At 42.9% G+C, this 21,458-nt stretch overlaps 1 protein-coding gene and 1 pseudogene across 5 annotated transcripts; both read right to left on the reverse strand.

The window, feature by feature from the left end:
• Positions 1-1,910: 1,910 nt before the first annotated feature.
• Positions 1,911-9,515, reverse strand: LOC149979221 (proheparin-binding EGF-like growth factor; annotated as a pseudogene).
• LOC110537814 (heterogeneous nuclear ribonucleoprotein H2) lies at positions 9,288-19,734 on the reverse strand. 5 transcript variants are annotated; one of them, XM_021624212.3, is made up of 11 exons: positions 19,554-19,734; positions 18,317-18,424; positions 18,078-18,233; positions 17,814-17,957; positions 16,305-16,443; positions 15,153-15,340; positions 14,239-14,345; positions 13,991-14,126; positions 13,760-13,840; positions 13,522-13,617; positions 9,288-9,915 (listed from the first exon to the last, which is right to left on the reverse strand). In XM_021624212.3, exons 1-11 carry the CDS (start codon positions 19,699-19,701, stop codon positions 9,818-9,820), a joined length of 1,401 nt encoding a protein of 466 aa, XP_021479887.2. In that variant the 5' UTR covers positions 19,702-19,734; the 3' UTR covers positions 9,288-9,817. The 5 variants fall into 5 exon arrangements, with proteins under 5 accessions (XP_021479887.2, XP_021479886.2, XP_090048941.1 ...); XM_021624211.3 differs by having other exon boundaries at positions 15,144-15,340; positions 19,554-19,712; XM_021624214.3 differs by having other exon boundaries at positions 9,784-9,919; positions 15,144-15,340; positions 19,554-19,712.
• Between the last annotated feature and the right edge of the window lie 1,724 nt (positions 19,735-21,458).

Raw genomic sequence — 21,458 nt, forward strand, 5'->3', positions numbered from 1 at the left:
CATGCGCATTTGACTGAGGAGTGGCATCTGCCTGGCCACTTTTCCATAAAGGCTTGATTAGTGGAGTGCTGCAGAGATGGTTGTCCTTCTGTAAGGTTCTCCCATCTCCACAGAGGAACTCTGGAGCTCTGTCAGAGTGACCATCAGGTTCTTGGGTACCTCCCTGACCAAGGCCCTTCTCCCCCGCTTGCTCAGTTTGGCTGTGCAGACAGCTCTAGGAAGAGTCTTGGTTGATCCAAATTGCTTCCATTTAAGAATGATGGAGGCCACTGTGTTCTCTTCAAATGTTATTTGTCACATGCGTCAAATACAATAGGTGTAGGCCTTACAGTGACGAATGTGTGTGAAAAATAACAAATAACTCAAGAGCAACAACAAAATAACAGTAACGAGGCTATATACAGGGGGTACCGGTACAGAGTCAATGTGCGGAGGCACAGGTTAGTCGAGTTACTATGTACAGTACCAGTCAAAAGTTTGTACACACCTACTCATTCAAGGGTTTTTCTTTAGTTTTACTATTTTCTACATTGTAGAAAAAGAGATGGCAGAGTGAAGGAAAAGCAGCCAACAAGTGCTCAGTATATGTGGGAACTCTTTCAAGATTATTGGAAAAGCATTCCAGGTAAAGCTGGTTGAGAGAATGCCAAGAGTGTGCAAAGCTGTCTCCAAGGCAAAGGGTGGCTACTTTGAAGAATCTCAAATATAAATTATATTTGGATTTGTTTAAAACTTCCATGTGTTATTTCATAGTTTTGATGTCTTCACTATTATTCGACAATGTAGAAAATAGTAAACATAAAGAAAAACCTTTGAATGAGTAGGTGTGTCCAAACTTTTGACTACATGTAGGTAGAGGTAAAGTGACTATGCATAGATAATAAACAGAGTGTAGCAGCAGCTACAGCAGCTAGTACAGGTAGCCATTTGATAAACTGTTCAGTAGTCTTATGGCTAGGGGGTTCAAGCTGTTTAGAAGCCTTTTGGACCTAGACTTGGTGCACTGGTACTGCTTGCCGTGCAGTAGTAGAGAGAACAGTCTATGACTGCTGGAGTCTTTGGCAATTTTTTAGGGCTTTCCTCTGACACTGCCTGGTATAGAGGTCCTGGATGGCAGGAAGCTTGGCCCCAGTGATGTACTGGGCCATACGCACTACCCTCTGTAGATCTGAGGACCCATGCCAAATCTTTTCAGTCTCCTGAGGGTGAACATGCATTGTCGTGCCCTCTTCACAGCCACAACTGTCAGTAAGAGTGTCCATCATTGAGTCTTTGAATGAAGAGATGGAGATAAAACTGTCCAATTTGAGTGTTTTTTGCAGCTCGTTCCAGTCGTTAGCTGCAGTGAACTGAAAAGAATAGCGACACAGGGATGTGTGTGCTTTGGGGACCTTTAACAGAATGTGACTGGCAGAACAGGTGTTGTATGTGGAGGATGAGGGCTGCAGTAGGAGAGGATCTGCAGAGAAGAATGGGAGAAACTCCCCAAATACAGATGTGCCAAGCTTGTAGCGTCATACCCAAGAAGACTTGATGCTGTAATCACTACCAAAGGTGCTTCAACAAAGTACTGAGTAAAGGGTCTGAATACTTAAGTAAATGTGATATCAGTTTTTATTTGTGATAAGTTTGCAAAAATGTCTAAAAACCTGATTTTTTTTATTTGTATTAATTCCATTATTTTGATTTTTAGATTTGCCTGTGTTGTTAGATATTACTGCACAGTTGGAGCTATGAACATAATCATTTCGCTACACCCACAATAGCATCTCTTAAATATGTGTATGTGATCAATAACATTTGATTTGATTTGATTCACGGCCCCCGGGGCAAAATAAGTTTGACACCCCTGACGTAAAGTCTATCAGGCCATTATCATTGTGTAATTGAAAGACACTGTCACCAGATTCTCAGGGATGTGCATCGGCCTTCAGTTTGACCCTCTCCTCATTGTCAAAGTTGTATTCACCTTGCTTATGATACCTGATATAACTATGGATAAATACTGTAAATATGTGCCATTCGTGGACAGGACAGGTGCACAGAGTTGGTGATCCTGAAACATCTCAAACCTTCTCAAAGACAGAAACAGGCACTGAGGCACACTGACCTGATGGCCATTACAATGGTCATGACTGTCAGATACAGAAAGGATACCCTTATGATGTATTTTGCATCATATTATGCTGCGTTTTGCATCATACAGGGATGATTTCTGTATTTTGAACATTACATATCTTGAAAACATGATCGCTGACAAGCAAAAAAAATAGGGATTATGCCAACAATGAACAAATTAAACAAATAACAAAAGTTCATTTTTGGGTGGATTTCTTTCTTTAAGCACAGGCAGCATAGAAATAGCACACATAGAACAGATCTACCGCTTTTTATACTTGCTTTCAATGAGAATGAGCCAAAAAGTAACATATTGCAGTATTTATTTATTTTTTACTCCGCTGTCAAGAGGGGGGCCGCTAAAATGTTTTGCTCTGACTGCATGAGTAGGTATGGATGTCATTACACAGACCCAAGAGCCACTGCGGTCCCTCATGATGAGTTCAGCATTTTTTGTGGCCCCCACCCCATCAAAGTTGCCCATCCCTGGTCTAGAGGGTTTGTTGCATGTGATAACTTCATGCAGGAGAGAGGCAGCCGTTGTCACGCCCTGACCTGAGTATTCTTTGCTTTCTTTATATATTTTGGTTAGGTCAGGGTGTGACATGGGTGATGTATGTGTTTTCTACTGTCTAGGGGTTTTGTAGGTTTATGTGGTTGTTTACCATCTAGGTGTTTATGTATGTCTATGGTTGCCTAGATTGGTTCTCAATTAGAGGCAGCTGTTTATCGTTGTCTCTGATTGGGAACCATATCAGGCAGCCATCTTCTTTGGGTATTTCGTGGGTTATTGTCTATGTGATGTTGCATGTTTGCACTCAGTTTTGATAGCGGTCACGGTCGTCTTGTTATTTTGTTTATTTAGTGTACTTTGTGTTTTTTCGTCTTTCATTAAAAAGATGTATTCACATCACGCTGCGCTTTGGTCTCCTCACTACGACGATCGTGACAGAATAACCCACCAACAATGGACCAAGCAGCGTGGTAACGGCCAGCAGCAGCAGCGGCAAAGAACGCAGGACTCATGGACTTGGGAGGAGATTCTGGACGGTGAAGGACCCTGGGCACAGCCAGGGGAATATCGCCGCCCCAAAGCAGAGCTGGAGGCAGCGAAAGCAGAGAGACGCCGGAATGAGGAGGCAGCACGGCAGCGTGGATGGAAGCCCGAGAGGCAGCCCCAAAAATGTATTGGTGGGGGTAGGAGACCTGCGCCAACTTCCTGTGCTTACCGGGCAGGCACCGTGTTATGCGGTGGAGCGCACAGTCTCTCCAGTGTGTGTGCATAGCCCGGTGCGGTACATTCCAGCTCCTCGTAACGGCTGGGCTAGAGTGGGCATCGAGCCAGGTGCCATGAAGCCGGCTTTACGCATCTGGTCTCCAGTGCGTCTCCTCGGGCCGGCATACATGGCACCAGCCTTACGGATGGTGTCCCCGGTTCGCCAGCACAGCCCCGTGCGGGCTATTCCACCTAGCCGCACTGGCCTGGCTACCGGGAGCATTCAACCAGGTAAGGTTGGGAATGCTCAGTGCTCAAGAGCTCCAGTGCGCCTGCATGGTCCGGTCTATCCAGTGCCACCTCCACGCGCCAGAGTCTCCCGTCTGTCCGGAGCCGCCAGAGTCTCCCGTCTGTCCGGAGCCGCCAGAGTCTCCCGTCTGTCCGGAGCCGCCAGAGTCTCCCGTCTGTCCGGAGCCGCCAGAGTCTCCCGTCTGTCCGGAGCCGCCAGAGTCTCCCGTCTGTCCGGAGCCGCCAGAGTCTTCCGTCTGTCCGGAGCCGCCAGCCAACCAGGAGCTGCCAGAGCCGTGACAGCGATGCCAGAGTCACCCTCCTGTCCGGAGCCGCCAGAGTCGCTCCTCAGTCCAGAGGTGCCTTTCCGTCCAGTGGCGCTCTCTGCGATGATCTTCAGTCCAGGGCTCGCTGCGAGGGTCCCCGCTCCTGAGGCGCCACCTAAGTGGACCAAGACTGAGATAGAGCGGGGTCCACGTCCCGCACCCGAGCCGCCGCAGTGAAAGAGGCCCACCCGAACCCTCCCTTTTAGATTAGGTTTTTGCAGCCGGAGTCTGCACCTTTGTGGGGGGGTACTGTCACGCCCTGACCTGAGTGTTCTTTGATTTCTTTATATATTTTGGTTAGGTTAGGGTGTGACATGGGTGATGTATGTGTTTTTGTACTGTCTAAGGGTTTTGTAGGTTTATGTGGTTGTTTACCATCTAGGTGTTTATGTATGTCTATGGTTGCCTAGATTGGTTCTCAATTAGAAGCAGCTGTTTATCGTTGTCTCTGATTGGGAACCATATTTAGGCAGCCATCTTCTTTGGGTATTTCGTGGGTTATTGTCTATGTGATGTTGCATGTTTACACTCAGTTTTGATAGCGATCATGTTCGTCTTGTTATTTTGTTTGTTTAGTGTACTTCGTGTTTTTTCGTCTTTCATTAAAAAGATGTATTCACATCACGCTGCGCTTTGGTCTCCTCACTACGACGATCGTAATAGCCGTGATATTTTATTTTTGATAATTGTGTAGCTGGGAGATTGATTAATTTCAGTTTGACCTTTCATGCCTACTTTTTTATTGAAACAGTTTTTATTAACTATGTCTGTTGCTGATTATTATTACAGTATAATAACTATAAGTTGAAAATATTATGTTAAGTTTCAAACCATACAGTATGTAGAGCAGCAGTAATAAGAACCTGACAGGGGAATTGAGAAAAATACTAGGAAATGTATTATGCAGTAGCAGAGTACAAAGTGGTTGTTTAATTGAATATATCCACATTATCAGTCACACTGGTATTCAGTACAGTATGAATGGCCATGGCCCTAAGACTGCTTGAACTGTATCAGAGCAAGTGCGCCTCTGCAAGACTCCCCCCTTAGCAGTGTACATTTGCCCATTTCTAAGTTATTTGTCTATATCCTTTTCTCAAAAGGTACTAGAAATTAGCATTTAAAAGTTTGGGGGCATACACCGAGACCCGAGGAACAAAATGTGTCAACCCCCAATGTCAGAGTCACTCCTACACCCCTGCGCACACACAGACGCAATGATGGGTGTCTAACAAAATACATATAATGTGCTAAATGAGGGGATGGGGCTCACATGCATGATGGCTCTCGTAGTTCTCTCAGGTATTGTCAGACCCCATGAATGCAGTAGTCCTTATATTTCCTCTGACAGTGGTTCCTCTTCTTACCATTGCCCTTTCTCTTGCCCTCCCTTCTCCTGTCTGTGAAGGGAGCCACGGGCAGAACTTTCAGTTTGGTGGAAAATGCCACTGGAGATGAGCGGGAGTGGAAAGTAAAGGACAATGTATTTATACAATATAATATACACTGAGTATACAAAACATTAAGAACACCTGCTCTTTCCATAACATAGACTGACCAGGTAAATGGTCACTTGTTAAATCCCCTTCACTCAGTGTAGATGAGCTGGAGGAGACAGGCTAAAGAAGGATTTTTAAGCCTTGAGACATGGATTGTGTATGTGTGTCATTCAGAGGGTGAACGGGCAAGACAAAAACATTTAGCCTTTGAACAGGGTATGGTAGTAGGTGTATCAATAATGGTCCTCAGACCAAAGGTCATCCAGCCAACTTGTGGAAAGCTATCGACACCTAGAGTCCATGCCCTGAAAAATTGAGGCTGTTCTGAGAGAGAGGGGGGGGGCAACTCAATATTAGAAATGTGTTCTTTTTGCTTGGTATACTCAGTGTATATGGTCCATATACATTGTAAATAGGTTTACTACTAAACTATGTGAATCTTTGCAAACAGTTTCCAATTTCAGAGAGGCTGATGAATACGTACAGTATATATAAACTGTGGTAACCTACTGCACCTCTTGGAAAGTGCATTTCATAATCCCCAGACAGGTGGTCATCTACACCATGTTCATAATAGTATTCCTCCTTCTTGTCATATTCCACCCGTTCGTCTGTTATTTTGTTATCATTGTGGAGGAGACTGTCCACAGATATCTGGGCAGGGACTTACCTTCGTGCCCGTCAATGGCATTGACAGAGGCACCACTGGATAGCCTGAAAGACACTGGAGACACACATGGGACTTTTATTTGAATACTATTAGGGAATAAGATTGAACGCAGTCACACAAGGTAATCCCTCCCGAGTGACAGCAAAAATAGTCAGAGGAAACATATGCTCTGACTCCAGTTAATTTACATGTTAATACTAGAATATACACCTATTTTACAATCATGTTATCTTTATAATAATCATATATTCCTAGAGTATACAGTAGTGGACAAAAGTTTTGAGAATACATTTTCACAAAGTCTGCTGCCTCAGTTTGTATGGTGGAAATTTGCATATACTCCAGAATGTTATGAAGAGTGATCAGATGAATTGCAATTAATTGCAAAGTCCCTCCTTGCCATGCAAATGAACTGAATCCCCAAAAAACATTCCACTGCATTTCAGCCCTGCCACAAAAGGACCAGCTGACATCATGTCAGTGATTCTCTCGTTAGCACAGGTGTGAGGAAGGCTGGAGATCACTCTTTCATGCTGATTGAGTTCGAATAACAGACTGGAAGCTTCAAAAGGAGGGTGGTGCTTGGAATCATTGTTCTTCCTCTGTCAACCATGGTTACCTGCTAGGAAACACGTGCCGTCATCATTGCATTGCACAAAAAGGGCTTCACAGGCAAGGATATTGCTGTCAGTAAGATTGCACCTAAATCAAACATTTATCAGATCATCAAGAACTTCAAGGACAGCGGTTCAATTGTTGTGAAGAAGGCTTCAGGGCGCCCAAGAAAGTCCAGCAAGCGCCAGGACCGTCTCCTAAAGTTGATTCAGCTGCGGGATCGGGGCACCACCAGTACAGAGCTTGCTCAGGAATGGCAGCAGGCAGATGTGAGTGCATCTGCACGCACAGTGAGGTGAAGACTTTTGGAGGATGGCCTGGTGTCAAGAAGGGCAGCAAAGAAGCACTTCTCTCTAGGAAAAACATCAGGGACAGACTGATATTCTGCAAAAGGTACAGGGATTGGACTGCTGAGGACTGGGGTTAAGTCATTTTCTCTGATGAATCCCCTTTCCGACTGTTTGGGGCATCCGGAAAAAAGCTTGTCCGGAGAAGACAAGGTGAGCGATACCATCAGTCCTGTGTCATGCCAACAGTAAAGCATCCTGAGACCATTCATGTGTGGGGTCGCTTCTCAGCCAAGAGAGTGGGCTCACTCACAATTTTGCCAAAGAACACAGCCATGAATAAAGAATGGTACCAACACATTCTCCGAGAGCAACTTCTCCCAACCATCCAGGAACAGTTTGGTGACGAACAATGCCTTTTCCAGCATAATGGAGCACCTTGCCATAAGGCAAAAATGATAACTAAGTGGCTCGGGGAACAAAACATCGATATTTTGGGTCCATGGCCAGGAAACTCCCCAGACCTTAATCCCATTGAGAACTTGTGGTCAATCCTCAAGAGGCGGGTGGACAAACAAAAACCCACAAACTTTGACAAACTCCATGCATTAATTATGCAAGAATGGGCTGCCATCAGTCAGGATGTGGCCCAGAGTTAATTGACAGCATGCCTGGGCGGATTGCAGAGGTCTTGAAAAAGAAGGGTCAACACTGCAAATATTGACTCTTTGCATCAACTTCATGTAATTGTCAATAAAAGCCCTTGACACGTATGAAATGCTTGTAATTATACTTCAGTATTCCAAAGTAACATCTGACAAAAATATCTAGACACTGAAGCAGCAAACTTTGTGGAAATTAGTATGTGTCATTCTCAAAACTTTAGGCCACGACTGTACACCCATGATTCGCCTATACGTTGTTATAACTATAGGCGGGGCTATATAATATAACCTACCCCCAAGATAAACAGGCCGCTGCAACATTGTAACAGTCCAAACTCACTCACCTGATCTATGGAAAAGAAAAAGCACAAATCACCAATATACAATGTTCATTGCTGTTTTTTTGGAGCTACTGAAAATAAACTCAATGCGCCATAAACATTTTAACTCACTTCCACAGCACCATATAAGTCCGGTAAAATGTTTCTATCTCCTTTAAAGGTGTCGCTGTTTCTCAGCAAGTGGCTTCTCTATCACAGTGCTTGGCACAGAATTTGGGAAAATAACTGTTCATTCCCCAGTGGCGCAATAACCCTACGGATGTTTCCGCCCTATGATTCATGGCCACACTTTTCAATAACAGAGCCAGAGCCTAAAATAAAGTATGAATTTCATGGCATATACACATATACAAAAGTATGTGGACAGCCCTTGAAATGAGTGGATTCTGCAATTTCAGCCCCACTAGTTGCTGACAGGTGAATAACTGCAAGCCAGGCCTAATCGCCCTACCTCACTAACACTCGTGGTTGAATAGAAGCAAGTCCCTGCAGCAATGTTAGAACATCTAGTGGAAAGCCTTCCCATAAGAATGGAGGCTGTTCTAGAAGCAAAGTGGGAACCAACTCCATATTAATGCCCAAGAATTTGGAAAGAGATGTTCAACGAGCAGTTATCCACATACTTTTGGTCATGTACAGTATCATATAGGCCAAGTCAATGAGTGGACATTAAAATGTTACTTCTGACAATATGTAGCCTCCACTGTCATGACAACATTCGCTGCCTTATCCTATAATAAAGGAATCCTTTACAGTAAACCTAATAGTCATGACGAGGTCAAAAAAAAAAACATTTGAAGACTTTAAATGTGTGAGGATGGAAGTTGAGAGAATATTATCAAAAAACATGGACCAGGATAATGTGTTTACTGAAAAGCAAGGCGGGCACAAATACTGGTGCGCATTCTGTAGGCCGTGGCTAGGTTTTCTACAACGCTCTGAGCTCGACAGGTGTGAGGTGGTATGCACCGTTCACTACTGAATGGTGTTTCTAAACTCAACATTGCTTAAGATAACACAATAACTAGACCATAGGGGCCCTGGAATGGATTAGCCTACCAAGCGCAACAACTTAAGTGCCACCCAGTGCTAGAATGGGGCATTTAAGGACGGCAGTGTTTTTTTTGCAATTGACCATACTTTTTCATTACAGTACTCTCCTTTAGCTGCACCTGGGAAACCGTTCCATGTTGTTTAATCCTACACCACTATAATGTGCCCCAAAATATATGGCTTTATAAGAATGAGACAAAAAATAAAAATCAGTGAATAAATGTTTATTAATGATGCCCATTAGCAGAATCAAAACAGTGAGCGGGGATGAGACATCTATTACAAGGTTTAAAACAGCAACCAAAAATAATATCCTGTTTATAAAAAGCAAATTCAACATGCCCTTTTAACATTATAAAAATCCCTCTGGCTCTAACCAAGTTTATAGGAACCATGAAAAAGGAGCAGAACATTTTTGCAGACTCACGAGGAGTCATTACAAGCAGTCATGATTACCATATTTACAAAAGGACACGTGGCTTCACAAACAGCATCCAGTCATTCAGAGTTGAACTACAGGTATAACTAGGGTGGAACCAAAATCCTTCACCCTGCGCCGTCTCATTCACAAAACCAAAAACATAACATACGGGCTCCAATGACAAGGTTAAGAAAGGCCGGGGTAAAAACATCTTCCCCCCAGCTTTCATACATTAGAGCTATACCACTCCAATCTGTACAAAATCTGTAACCATCTCGAAAAATAATTTCGCCAACAGCGAAGAACCCCCTGGATATCCTACATGCCCCACCCGGCTCCCATGCTCATGCTGCCATTCATGCCCATGGAGCCACGGCTGCTGCCATAGTAACTGCTGCTCATCCCGCTCTGATTACCTAACAGGAGAAAGAAATATCCACATTAGGACCGTTGCAGGCTTACCTTCTCCAAAACAAACTATGCAACAATGGTAAAATGTAAACAAGATAGCAGACACGTCATTGAGACATTTTGACACAGCGGCGCTACTGTAGATAGCAAATGTCTTCTACACTATTTTGCTAACAAAATGTAAACAATTTTAGCTGGCTAGCTAATCTTGGTTAAACATAGGGCAAAACAATTATTTAGTCTCCGCAAAACTCTTTGCTAGCAAACGTGACACCGTCTCAATAACGAAGGCGTTCTATGATGATATCTCCACTTTCCGAGCGATATATTTTGGTAAGAGATGCAAATATTGAACTGTCGGGCCAAGAGTTATTCTCATCTGATATGGAGTTTAAAAAATAAAAATAATAATAGGGCTTAATAATGTTAACTAGGGCTGTGGCAGTCATTAAATTCTGTCAACCGGAGACTGTCAAGCACTAACAGCTGGTCTCACGGTAATTGACCGTTAATTAACAAAAAAACATTTTGCATCTAATGCGCACATGCGTTTATTTTGTGTTTCGCAACTAACAGGTCTTCCTACAGCGCATTCAGAAAGTATTCAGGCCTCAACCTTTTCTACATTTTGTTACATTACAGCCTTACTCTAAAATGGATTAAATTGTATTCCCTCAATCTACACACAAAACCTCATAATGACTAGGCAAAAACAGGTTTAGAACTGTGCAAATGTAAAAGAATAAACCAATCACATTTACAAAAGTATTCAGACCCTTTACTCAGTACTTTGTTGAAGCAGCTTTGACAGAAATTACATCCTCAAGTCTTCTTGGGTATGATGCTACAAGCTTGGCACACCTGTATTTGGAGAGTTTCTCCCATTCTTCTCTGCAGATCCTCAAGCTCTGTCAGGTTGGATGGGGAGCGTCGCTGCACAGCTATTTTCCGGTCTCTCCAGAGATGTTCGATCAGGTTCTAGTCCAGGCTCTGGCTGGGCCACTCAAGGACATTGAGACTTGTCCCGAAGCCACTCCTGCGTTGACTTGGCTGTCTGCTTTGGAGCATTGTCCCGTTAGAAGGGGAAACTTCGTCCCAGTCTGAGGTCCTGAGTGATCTGGAGCAGGGTTTCATCAAGGATCTCTGTATTTTGCTGTTTATCTTTCCCTCGATCCTGACTAGTCTCCTAGTCCCTGCTGCTGAAGAACATCCCCACAGCATGATGCTGCCATTGCGCTTTACCGTAGGGATGGTGCCAGGTTTCCTCCAAATGCGACGCTTGGCTTCCAGGCCAAAGAGTTCAATCTTGGTTTCATCAGCCAGAGAATATCGTTTCTCGTGGTGTGAGAGTCCTTTAGGTGCCTTTTACTGAGGAATGGCGTCTGTCTGGCCACTCCACCATAAACGCCTGATAGGTAGAGTGCTGCAGAGATGGGAGAACCTTCCACAAGGACAGCCATCTCCACAAAGGAACTCTGGAGCACTGTCAGTGACCATTGGGTTCTGTGTCACCTCTCTGACCAAGGCCCTTCTCCCTTGATTACTCAGTTTGGCCAGGCGGCCAGCTCTAAGGTGGGTTTTGGTGGTTGATGGGGCCACTGTGTTCTTGGGGACTTTCAATGCAGCAGAAATTTGTTGACTTGTTCAACAAAATCTTGCCTCGGAGCTCTACGGACTATTCCTTCAACCTAATGGCTTGGTTTTTGCTCAGACATGCACCATCAACTATGGACCTTATATAAACAGGTGAGTTTCAAAATCACGTCCAATCTAATGAATTTACCACACGTGGACTCCAAATAAGTTGAACAAACATCAAGGACGATTAATGAAGTTCAATTTTGAGTCTCACAGCAAAAGGTCTTAATACTTATGTAAAAAAGGTTTATAATACATTTGTAAAAATGACTAAAAAAACTGTTTTCGCCATTTATTGATGAGGAACATATTTAATCAATTAGAGAATAAGGCTGTAACGTAACAAAATGTGGAAAATGGGTCTAAATACTTCCCAAATGCACTAGGTCAACTTTTGTACTATGGGGATTGTGTCGAGGAACAGCGTGGATGGGTACCAAAGAAAACTGCAAATAGCTGTGCAGCAACACTCCCCATCCAACCTGACAGAGCTTGAGAGGATCTGCAGAGAATAGGAGAAACTGCCCAAATACAGGTGTGCCAAGCTTGTAGCATCATACCCAAGAAGACCCGAGGCTGTAATCATTGCCAAAGCTGATTCAACAAAGTACTGAGTCAAGTGTGAATACTTATGTAAATGTGATTTGTTTTTCTTTCATTACATTTACAGAAATTTCTACAAATGTTAATGGTTTGTCATTATGGGGTATTGTGTGTAGACTGATGAGGAAAACACTTTAGAATAAAGCTGTGACGCAACAAAATGCGGAAGAAGTAAAGGGGTCTGAATGTACTCTATAACACTGGTTAACTTATCCTTCTGTGCAAGAAATAAATATTCCAAACATGCTCTGGGACCGTTGTGGGATGCAATAGATCCCCATTTAATACAACCAGTCATATTAAATAAATAAACTTTTAAAACGCAATGACGCTGACGCAACAGATCAGAACATTTAGCTTAAAATATTACGTCATTTCTTCACATAAGCCAGCAATATGAACACGGCAGTAGGCTGTAAGCACGAATGTTCCAAAAAGCAATCAATTAACAGGAAAACACTTAAAAAGTGACCGCAGATGCAACTATGCATGTAATGCTTTATTATAAAGGTACATGTTTTTATTGAAACTCACGTGCTGCGTATGTATGCCAGCTGGGCTCAACACCGGTTGTAAAGCGGATTAATGTGCTTCATTTAGTTATTTGGCCACTTTAGGTTTCGAAACAAACCTTGTCCAAACATATAGGCCTACGGACGAGACTACATGACGCATGTGACTGATTTGAAGAAAAACAAAAGCACCAAAAAGGCATGAGGTGTTTGCCTAAGTGCACATCATTTAAAAGTGATAATACATCATTCACAAGGGATAGTGTGATGGGTGACAAAAGCCTATTCTTAATTTTGTGTTGTCTTTACATATGCTGCCAAATACTATAAGTGTGAAATTAGTTCTGATTTAGGATCATTATCATGCCTGTCAGGAACAGGGACACGGAAAAAATACATACATGTAATGTATGCACATTAATAGCGAATGGAGGACGCTTTTTCTTTGGTTCATTTTCATACCAGCCAGGTAGGCTATACTCCTGACGTAAAGCAATGTGCTTAATATTAGGAAAGTTCAGAAATAGGCCTAGCATAGAGGCTATCAAAACTGTACTCACATAATTGCATAGCCTATAGAAATGTTGCACCTTATTGAAAACATTTGCATTGATGTCAGAGTGATTAGCAGGACAATAGAGGGTCGAGTACCAGGCAGTTAACGAGTTTGGTAGGCTACTAATGACCATCAGCAGCAGTATCAGAGCTTGGAGAAGCAGAGTTACCGTGACTAAACGGTCACATGGAATTTGACTGTGGTCATGACACGTGACCGCCGGCGTGGCAGTAATAAGGTCACCTTATTAACAGCCCTAGTAACAACCCTCCTGTGACAGGCAGCAGAGAGCTGACACTTACTGTAATCATTGTACCCCCCCATGCTGGACTGGCTGCTGTAACCACCCGTGTAACCAGCGCTCATCTGCTGGCTGCCTCCATAGGAAGATTGGTTGGCTGTGGAAAATAGAACTCTCAAATAAAATAACAATATGGTGTTTGTCCAATTAATGCCAAAGTCTGCACAAAGAACTCTACCCCCGTTGGCCCAGAATATCCAATTTTATACCTTCATCTATCCCCAACTGAAAATACTCACCCACAGCACTCATCTGGCCACCATAGCCTCCATTACTGCCCCCTGCTGTTGAGTTGAGGAACAACTCAACATAACGGTGCTCTGATAAGGAAGAGCGAGAAGGCAGAGTTACATCAAACTTCTTAATAGGATTTTAAAAAATGGATTTAGGATGCAACTGTCCAGACAGGAAGGGTAAATAAAGTAATATCATGTAAAGGGCGATGACAAATCAAATTACTGCCGACTCACGCATGTTGGCTTTATCCTTTGACATAGCTGCCACAGCATCCTCATGTGTGGCAAACTCCACATCAGCCTCTCCAGTCATCCTTCCATCTGGACCAACCTCAATGTGCACACGCACTGGGTTCAATGGCGAGAAAAACTACACGGGAGAAAATTGAGACAATTAGCATTCCCAGTCAGTGATTGTTCACCTTTCCATCAGTGACTGTCAACAGATGACTGTATATTATGTAACTAGTTCTGGTGCTCACACTGTAGACATCTGTCTCTGTTGCCCGGTAAGGAAGTCCCCTCATGTGCACACAGTGTCCAGTCGTACTCTGAAAACTTGAACCACCATCGCCATAACGATCGGAACCTATAAGTCATTAGGAAAGTCGACAGAGATAGAAAGCTTACAAATAGTTTCACCCACGAAAACATTAGAAATACACAAACTCAAAGTAACTCCAGTATGCTTTCACCCAGAGGTTGGAACCTAAATTATTTTTCAATCGTTTCATTCTGTACAGAACCAAACCCCCCCCACTGTTCCCAACCAGCAAAATAAAATTCTGAACTGGTTGAGCTAGCTTGCGTGTGCAGAACGAAACTAGAATTTAAAACATTGTATACTTAACATGCACTGAAGTTCGTCCATTAATCTCAAACTAATTAAAAATCTCTCACCATCAAGCTTGTACAGTAGCCTATGCTTTGGAGGGGCGAGGGGCAGGTAGCCAGAACAGGCAAACATTTTCAGCTTGCAGGCAAACACTGGACTAAGTTTAAGTGAGTGAGGGCTTTGCATAGGCACTTTGTTGCATTTTGTTGTGGGACTAGAAAAAATGTCTCGAAGCTAACATTTAGTTAACTGGTTCCTATGGTTTTTTAAATAATAGTTCTGTTTCAGAACAATATGGATCACTTCCGTTCCTGGTTATGTTTCTTCTCATTGAAAAAAAATTCTGGTCTTGTTCCCTGAACAGGTTCAAACCCTTGCATTCTAATACCCAATGCATTCCACAAGAAAAATGTTCAGCTTTCCCTTGCTGTTATGTCCCATCACCACTCACCTAAGATTTCCAAAGAAGATAGAACAGAAACCAGAGAAAAAGGTGTAGGAGAAAGATGGAAAGGACAAAGCACTTTATTCTCACATAGCCTTTATTCTCACCAGCCTCACCTCCGCCATAGCCCCCACGGCGCATCCTGTCAAAGGAGCCTCCGCGGCTCATGCCATTGTAGCCACGGCCGCCACCACCACCAGGCCTGTCGTAGGGGCCTGGTCTCTGCATGCCACCCATCGTTTTGCGTGGGGGATCGTAATTTGTCCGCACCTCTGCATCGCTGCTCTTGAATATCTCAATATACCTACAGGCACACAGACAAGCATTAGGCCAGGGTCCTGGACCCAAAAGGTTTAACGGCTAATGAGGACAATACTTTACATGGAGCAAAACAAACAAAAAAATCTGCCAGTACTAATGACATAGGTCTGTAGCATGTTTGTCCTGTTGCTCACAGCCATGCATGTCAATCATAGTATCTAGAAGCTAATTGATGCCTCTGAAACTATGCATTTTTACTGACCGAACATCGATGTTTCTTAATTGTTAGGGTTAATGATAAACATAGCCCCTGGAACGATAAAGCTATTTTCCTGTTGATGTCTTAAATAAACTAGCACTGAGAAGTCAACAAAAAAACCATAGAGAATGAACCATAGAAAATTACACTTGTCAGTGTAGAAATGCCATCATTGACCCCCAGACGACCAAAGCTTTCCTTGTGACTGCAGGATCCATGGTCTAAGGAAGACTGGGTCTCAGTTACACATTGTGTGACATGAGGGTCTGTGGATTAGTGCTGAGTGAAAAATGGTAACTTCTAGAGGGGGGGGGGGGGGGGCACCATGATATCCAGGTGCATTTCTTGTTTTTTTTTAAAGAGATGCCACATTTAAATTACATCCAAAATTAGCATATTGGATTGGTGTGTAGATCAAATGCATGTGTTTTTATCCAACCCAGTTTAGTGAAATATTGTGAATTCTCTATCTACCAAAGGTGTTTCCTGACCACCTTGAGTGGAAGTCAATCGAAAACTCAAAACAAAGTCCAGGACAATCACTCAGCACTAAAGTATTTTTTGGAAAAAAATAAGCGAATCTCTGAATTCGACGAGGCTATGGTTGATGATCTCATATGGATACATGTATGAATGTCCTTGTTGAATGTGTAGGTTCTTGACATGTGTCATTACGACAGAAGACGATTGTGGCAACAGATGAATACCATAAGAAAAGCAGCTTAACCAGCCAACCATCCATCCCCACCTGTGCCCTATTCTTTCCTTGTGTTTCTTTAGAGCCTTTTCAGCTATATCCTGTGAAGCAAACTGCACGAAGGCCTCCCCCGTACTCCTCCCCTGGAAGTCCACCGGCAATGTTATCCCATTTGGCACGATTTCCAACCCTTCAACCCAAGGACAGATAACCCCAGCGGGGGACATTAAATGACATGCCCATTCAGTGTTGTTGCTCTTTTTCTGCTAAAACAACAAAATGAAAACACATCAGACACGAGAACCCTATAAAAAGAAAAGCCTTATGAACAGCGAACCAGATGGGTGTCACCATTTTGATCATTAACTTACTTTTTTTGTACTTCATTCTGGGAACATAAATGAAATGAAGGGATCCATAGAATATTCGGGAGATATTAAGTTATACCAGTTTTGGGTGATGCTACTGCTGAATGTACGACAGTCTGAATTTAAAGTAACTGCCCAGTGTTTCCAGTTATATATAATTAATTACAATATGAGTGAAATAGCCTTCCTTTATGTAAAAATAAATACATTTCGTGATGAATGGTGTGGGCATACCAACAGCAAAATTGTGTGGGTGTATACCGGTCAATAAAAATAAGTAAACACCTGATTGGCCAGCTCAGCCAGTGAGCCAATGCGACATCTCGGCCAAAAACATACGAGGAAATCGCAAGCATTCACAAAATGGTCTGTTTGATACACGGGCTAGAAGCGGGTTTTTTGGAAGTGTTTTTTTATTTATTTTTTACACATCTATGCTTTGGCCACAAAAAATGAACACAAGCCTTTAAAAGTGAGATTCTCACTGGACAGTTACTTTAAGATTAATCCAAAACAGAAGTATCCAGCTTTAATCTAACCTGTCTCAGTTATTTTTGACTATCATGTTTACATCAAAGAGTTCAGATGCCAATTCAATGTCAAGAGACCTCTGATTAGAATTTTCCTTCAGACAAATCTTGAACTACAGGCAGTGTATTTTCAAAGTCATATTGAGATTAAGGATGATTATCTTAAAGCATGTGTCACATGAAGCAATCGGATGCACTATATGTGGGTTGCAAAACAAGATGCATCCGTGTTGCTCAGTGTCAGCCTGCTACTTGGTTGCATTGCATGAAATAAAAATGTGTTCATACTGCTACAATCCGCAAATGATTGGCAGTCAATAAAATGCCATTTTAATAGTGAATCCAAAAGGCTTTGTCCAGTTTCAAATGTAATTGTCCAACATGAACTGCACTAGCTACCTAATCTCGTTTCCAGCTTGGTCAGCTAGCTAGCGTGGTAAAACGTGGTTAGCAATTAGGCTACATTTTGGTTAGCTAGCTAAATTGAACAGCAAGCATGGTCCATATCACTAATATTAGAGTTGGATAAACAAATAATTTATGAAACCATGATGTATGACAAGATTGGATGTTGCATGCAATTTCAATTGCATTTGTTTTGCCTAATGTGACAGAGGCTTAAGAATGAATCAGAGTGGAGGGAAAACGGGCATTAAACACACCTGAGAAGAACTGGACAATCTCCTCCTTGCTACAGCCGAAGGGAAGGCCACGCAGCCGCACAAGCCCATCCCCCTCAGTCTCTGGGCAGTTTGGACCGGTGTGCTTCATGACCCAGTCCATCTCCACATTGTTCGATTTGAATACTGAGAAAAATAATGAATGTGAGGATTCTTTGGCATCTAATCCTCTCCCAGAACATGATGTTGGCACAATCACCTTAAAAGACAAGTCACTACTGGAACAGGGAGACAAAACCTTAATACCTTCCACATATCTGTGACCCAGGGTCTCTCGGTCTTTCTTGACTGCAATCTTCAGGTCGTCCTCCGACTCCAGCTCTACGAAGGCCTCTCCGCTTGGCCTGCCCTCACGAGTGTAGGTGAAATGGATGCTTGTGCCGTTGTTTGCAACTTTACAATCTGGAATATTTTATACCAATTTAGTCACCTGAAAATAGGTCAGACTTCCTTACATTTAACAATATAAGTAGCCAGGTTCTTACCAGAGAAAAATCTTGACACTTCATCCACAGCGCAAGACCAGGGAAGGCCACGAATGCGCACCACAAATCCCTCTCCATCTGCCATGGTTGGTTTATGGTCGGTCAGCCCTTTGAGACAGAATCGACAAGTTACTTACTATACAGTCACATCTTGATGGGCTAATATTTAATGAAAATGTCCATATGCCAGATGACCATGTAGTTAAGGATTGTAGCTAAATATAAATTGGCCAGCTGGCAAGAGTGCCAGACTTTGTTCTCCTTGGTAGTCTGTGGTTCAGAAAACAGGTCAGGACTGCACCATCTGGGAAGCCAAAAGGCCAGCAGATGGTGACACACAACATCCTGAACTAGCAATAGACATTGTAGCATGGTGGTGGAAAAGAAAGTATGCATTGTTTCCCCGACTTCTCACCATTATATCGAGTTAAATGAGGAAATCGACGGATTTCAAATGACATTTTATTTGTCACACACGTTTAGCAGATGTTATCGCGGGTGTTGCGAAATGCTTGTATTTGCAGCCTGAATGGAGAATGTTTTATGTACGAACCCGTCTACTGGGGATAATAGCCGGTTGAAAATATTACCATTGGATGATAAGATAACGACTCAATATCGCCACCTGCCGGGATTTGGCTTTTAGAGGTAAAGCCAGCGCGCATCACTCAATATCGTCAAAGCAGAAATCGAAAAACGCAGAATCTGAATCAATTTAATTTGGGAAAGACTAGGTACTACGTTAAGAAAATGAAACACTATTCAACACTCGCATCAATGGGAATAGCCATTTGAGTTGCTAACTAAACAGTAACATTTCTTTATTTCAATGGGCTGGCCTAAAAAAAAAACAGCAACTAGGCGGCTCGCGAACATTTTAATGAATGAGTATAGTTAGGTAGTTAATATTATCAGTTGTTAGCCTCTGATATTATTCTCTTGGACGCATGTTATCTAAACTATCAAGTATGTAAGTGCCTGAATCATAATTTACGAAACCAGCAACAATAGTTTGCAAATATTCTTTACTAGTCTTAAACACGTTACTGGCTAGTTAGACAAAGCATGCTATCGGCACGCAGACAAACACGTCGCAGGCCTCAAGGCTTATCCAGTAATCGACGTCAGTCTACAATTAGAAAACTAAAATATAAATACTTGAATCATGAATTCTTACAACTGCATTAACTTAGCTAACCTTTCATGTTTAATATAATGCAACCTAAAATGAAAATACCTTGATTTCTTTTTCTGATTAAGTGGGTGTTCGGCGTTAGCTGCTGTCTGGACTTGCGTTCCACTTCTGCACCAAAGCGCATGAGACGTGCACCACCGGAAACGCAAAACCTTCTTCTTTTTTTGGGTTGGCATCCAATATTTTGCATTACCGCCCCCAGCTGGACTATAATATAAATCCATCATACTGTGATCCAAAAGGGGAAAAGGAGAAAAATAACAATTACACAAAAATACACCCTTCTAACTAACCCTACACTCATTAAAAACCCACTACCCCATTCCACTACCATGACCTTATCTGCTCCTTCACCATGCCAATGGCCTGGGAGGACTGGACACCAACACACCCTGTAACTCTTCTGAAGAGTTATACTCATCTGCAGCTCAATACTTCTCTGCAGCTGCCAGAGATCTACGTTCCATTTCTGAGGTACAGTTGATAACCATTAACGCTAAGAAGCCAACCTTATTGAAGTAAATATCACTCATTGGCCTATCCCTCTGTGCTGGCACATATCTACTATTCACATGGATCCTCTCATGATCCCTCACACTTGACCCATCCTCCTCTACTTTCTTCACTGACTCAGTATACGACACCTTCTGCACAACTACTCTAGCCACCTCAACCTGCTTCCGATCCCCAGCAACTTATTACCCCTTCAGTTGACAAGCACAACTTTATCCACTGAAACAACACAATACTCTATCCCATGCCCTCCTACGCACTTCCCTCATCTAGGAATCTCCCTCCTACGAACTGCTGCAGACATGACCATAAACGGTACACCTGAAACAGCTCAGTGGACTCTGCACAAAAGCTCTAACGGGATAACTGATATATCCTAACACAACGTTGTCGGGTAAAGGCTGACTCAAAAGGACTGACAGTGCCTCCTCGGTTTCACCACACTCACCACCGGGTCTGAGTCACACCAAAAGGAAATCAATCTTCAACTTCAATTGCTTCACCTCCCCACTCAACTGCACCCAACTCCTTTCCCACTCACCCGGAAACCACAAATGGATCCGCCAAAAGGTAAGGATCCACTTTCTTCAAAAATCTCACTCTTGCTTGACCAGATTGTTCTTTATCATGCCCATTGATGGCAGGCATCGGTTCCGAGCTCTTCACCACACATTCCACCTGACTTAACTCGCCCTCATTCCCTTTAATTTCACCTCCAGAACTCAGTCTGGCGCACTACTCACTCTGTTGGCGCTTGACACCAATCTTCTTCGACACCCCATCTCCATTTTTATCTATCTCAAATTCAAATCCAAGCTCTGCTTTCCTCATTCTCTTCGACCTCTTCTTCCCAACTCCATCTCATAATCGTCCTGCTCACCTCGGAAACATGTCTTCTCTGGGCGCCGACATTTTGAGAGCATGAGCAGTGGCCACATAGAAAAAAAACGTATTCTCAAATTCCTCTCCTCACTACTTAGTTAAACGCGGAAGAGTGTTGAATAGCCTATGCAAACCATTTAATTGGGGTTTCCACTAGATAGCGTAGCCAAGGTCAAACTTGGCTAGGCTTTATCGTAAAAATGTATGTTAACAAAAATGTGCTATTTGGTCTTAATTTAACGCATAAGGTTGAGTATGGTTAAGGTTAGGGTTAAAGTTAAAGTTAAGTTTAAAATCACATTTTAAGAAGATAAATAGTGGTAATAGACAGGGTTTATAACTTTGTGGCTATGGTAACTACCAACCCAAAGATTGTGCTGTAGTGGAAACCTTAGTGGAAACCAAGACTGTTCTTAGGGCAGGTCTGCCGGTTTCAACCAGCAGAAGCGACTTTTCGTAGCAGGTTAGGAGGAGCCGGTTCTAGCCTTTTAGGGGCCCTAAGTGATGACTGAATTGCGCATCGCAAAGTTTTAACCAATACTTTGAACAAAA

This window comes from Oncorhynchus mykiss, chromosome 12 (assembly GCF_057628025.1).
Source record: "Oncorhynchus mykiss isolate SJ-2025 chromosome 12, ASM5762802v1, whole genome shotgun sequence".
NCBI lineage: Eukaryota > Metazoa > Chordata > Actinopteri > Salmoniformes > Salmonidae > Oncorhynchus > Oncorhynchus mykiss.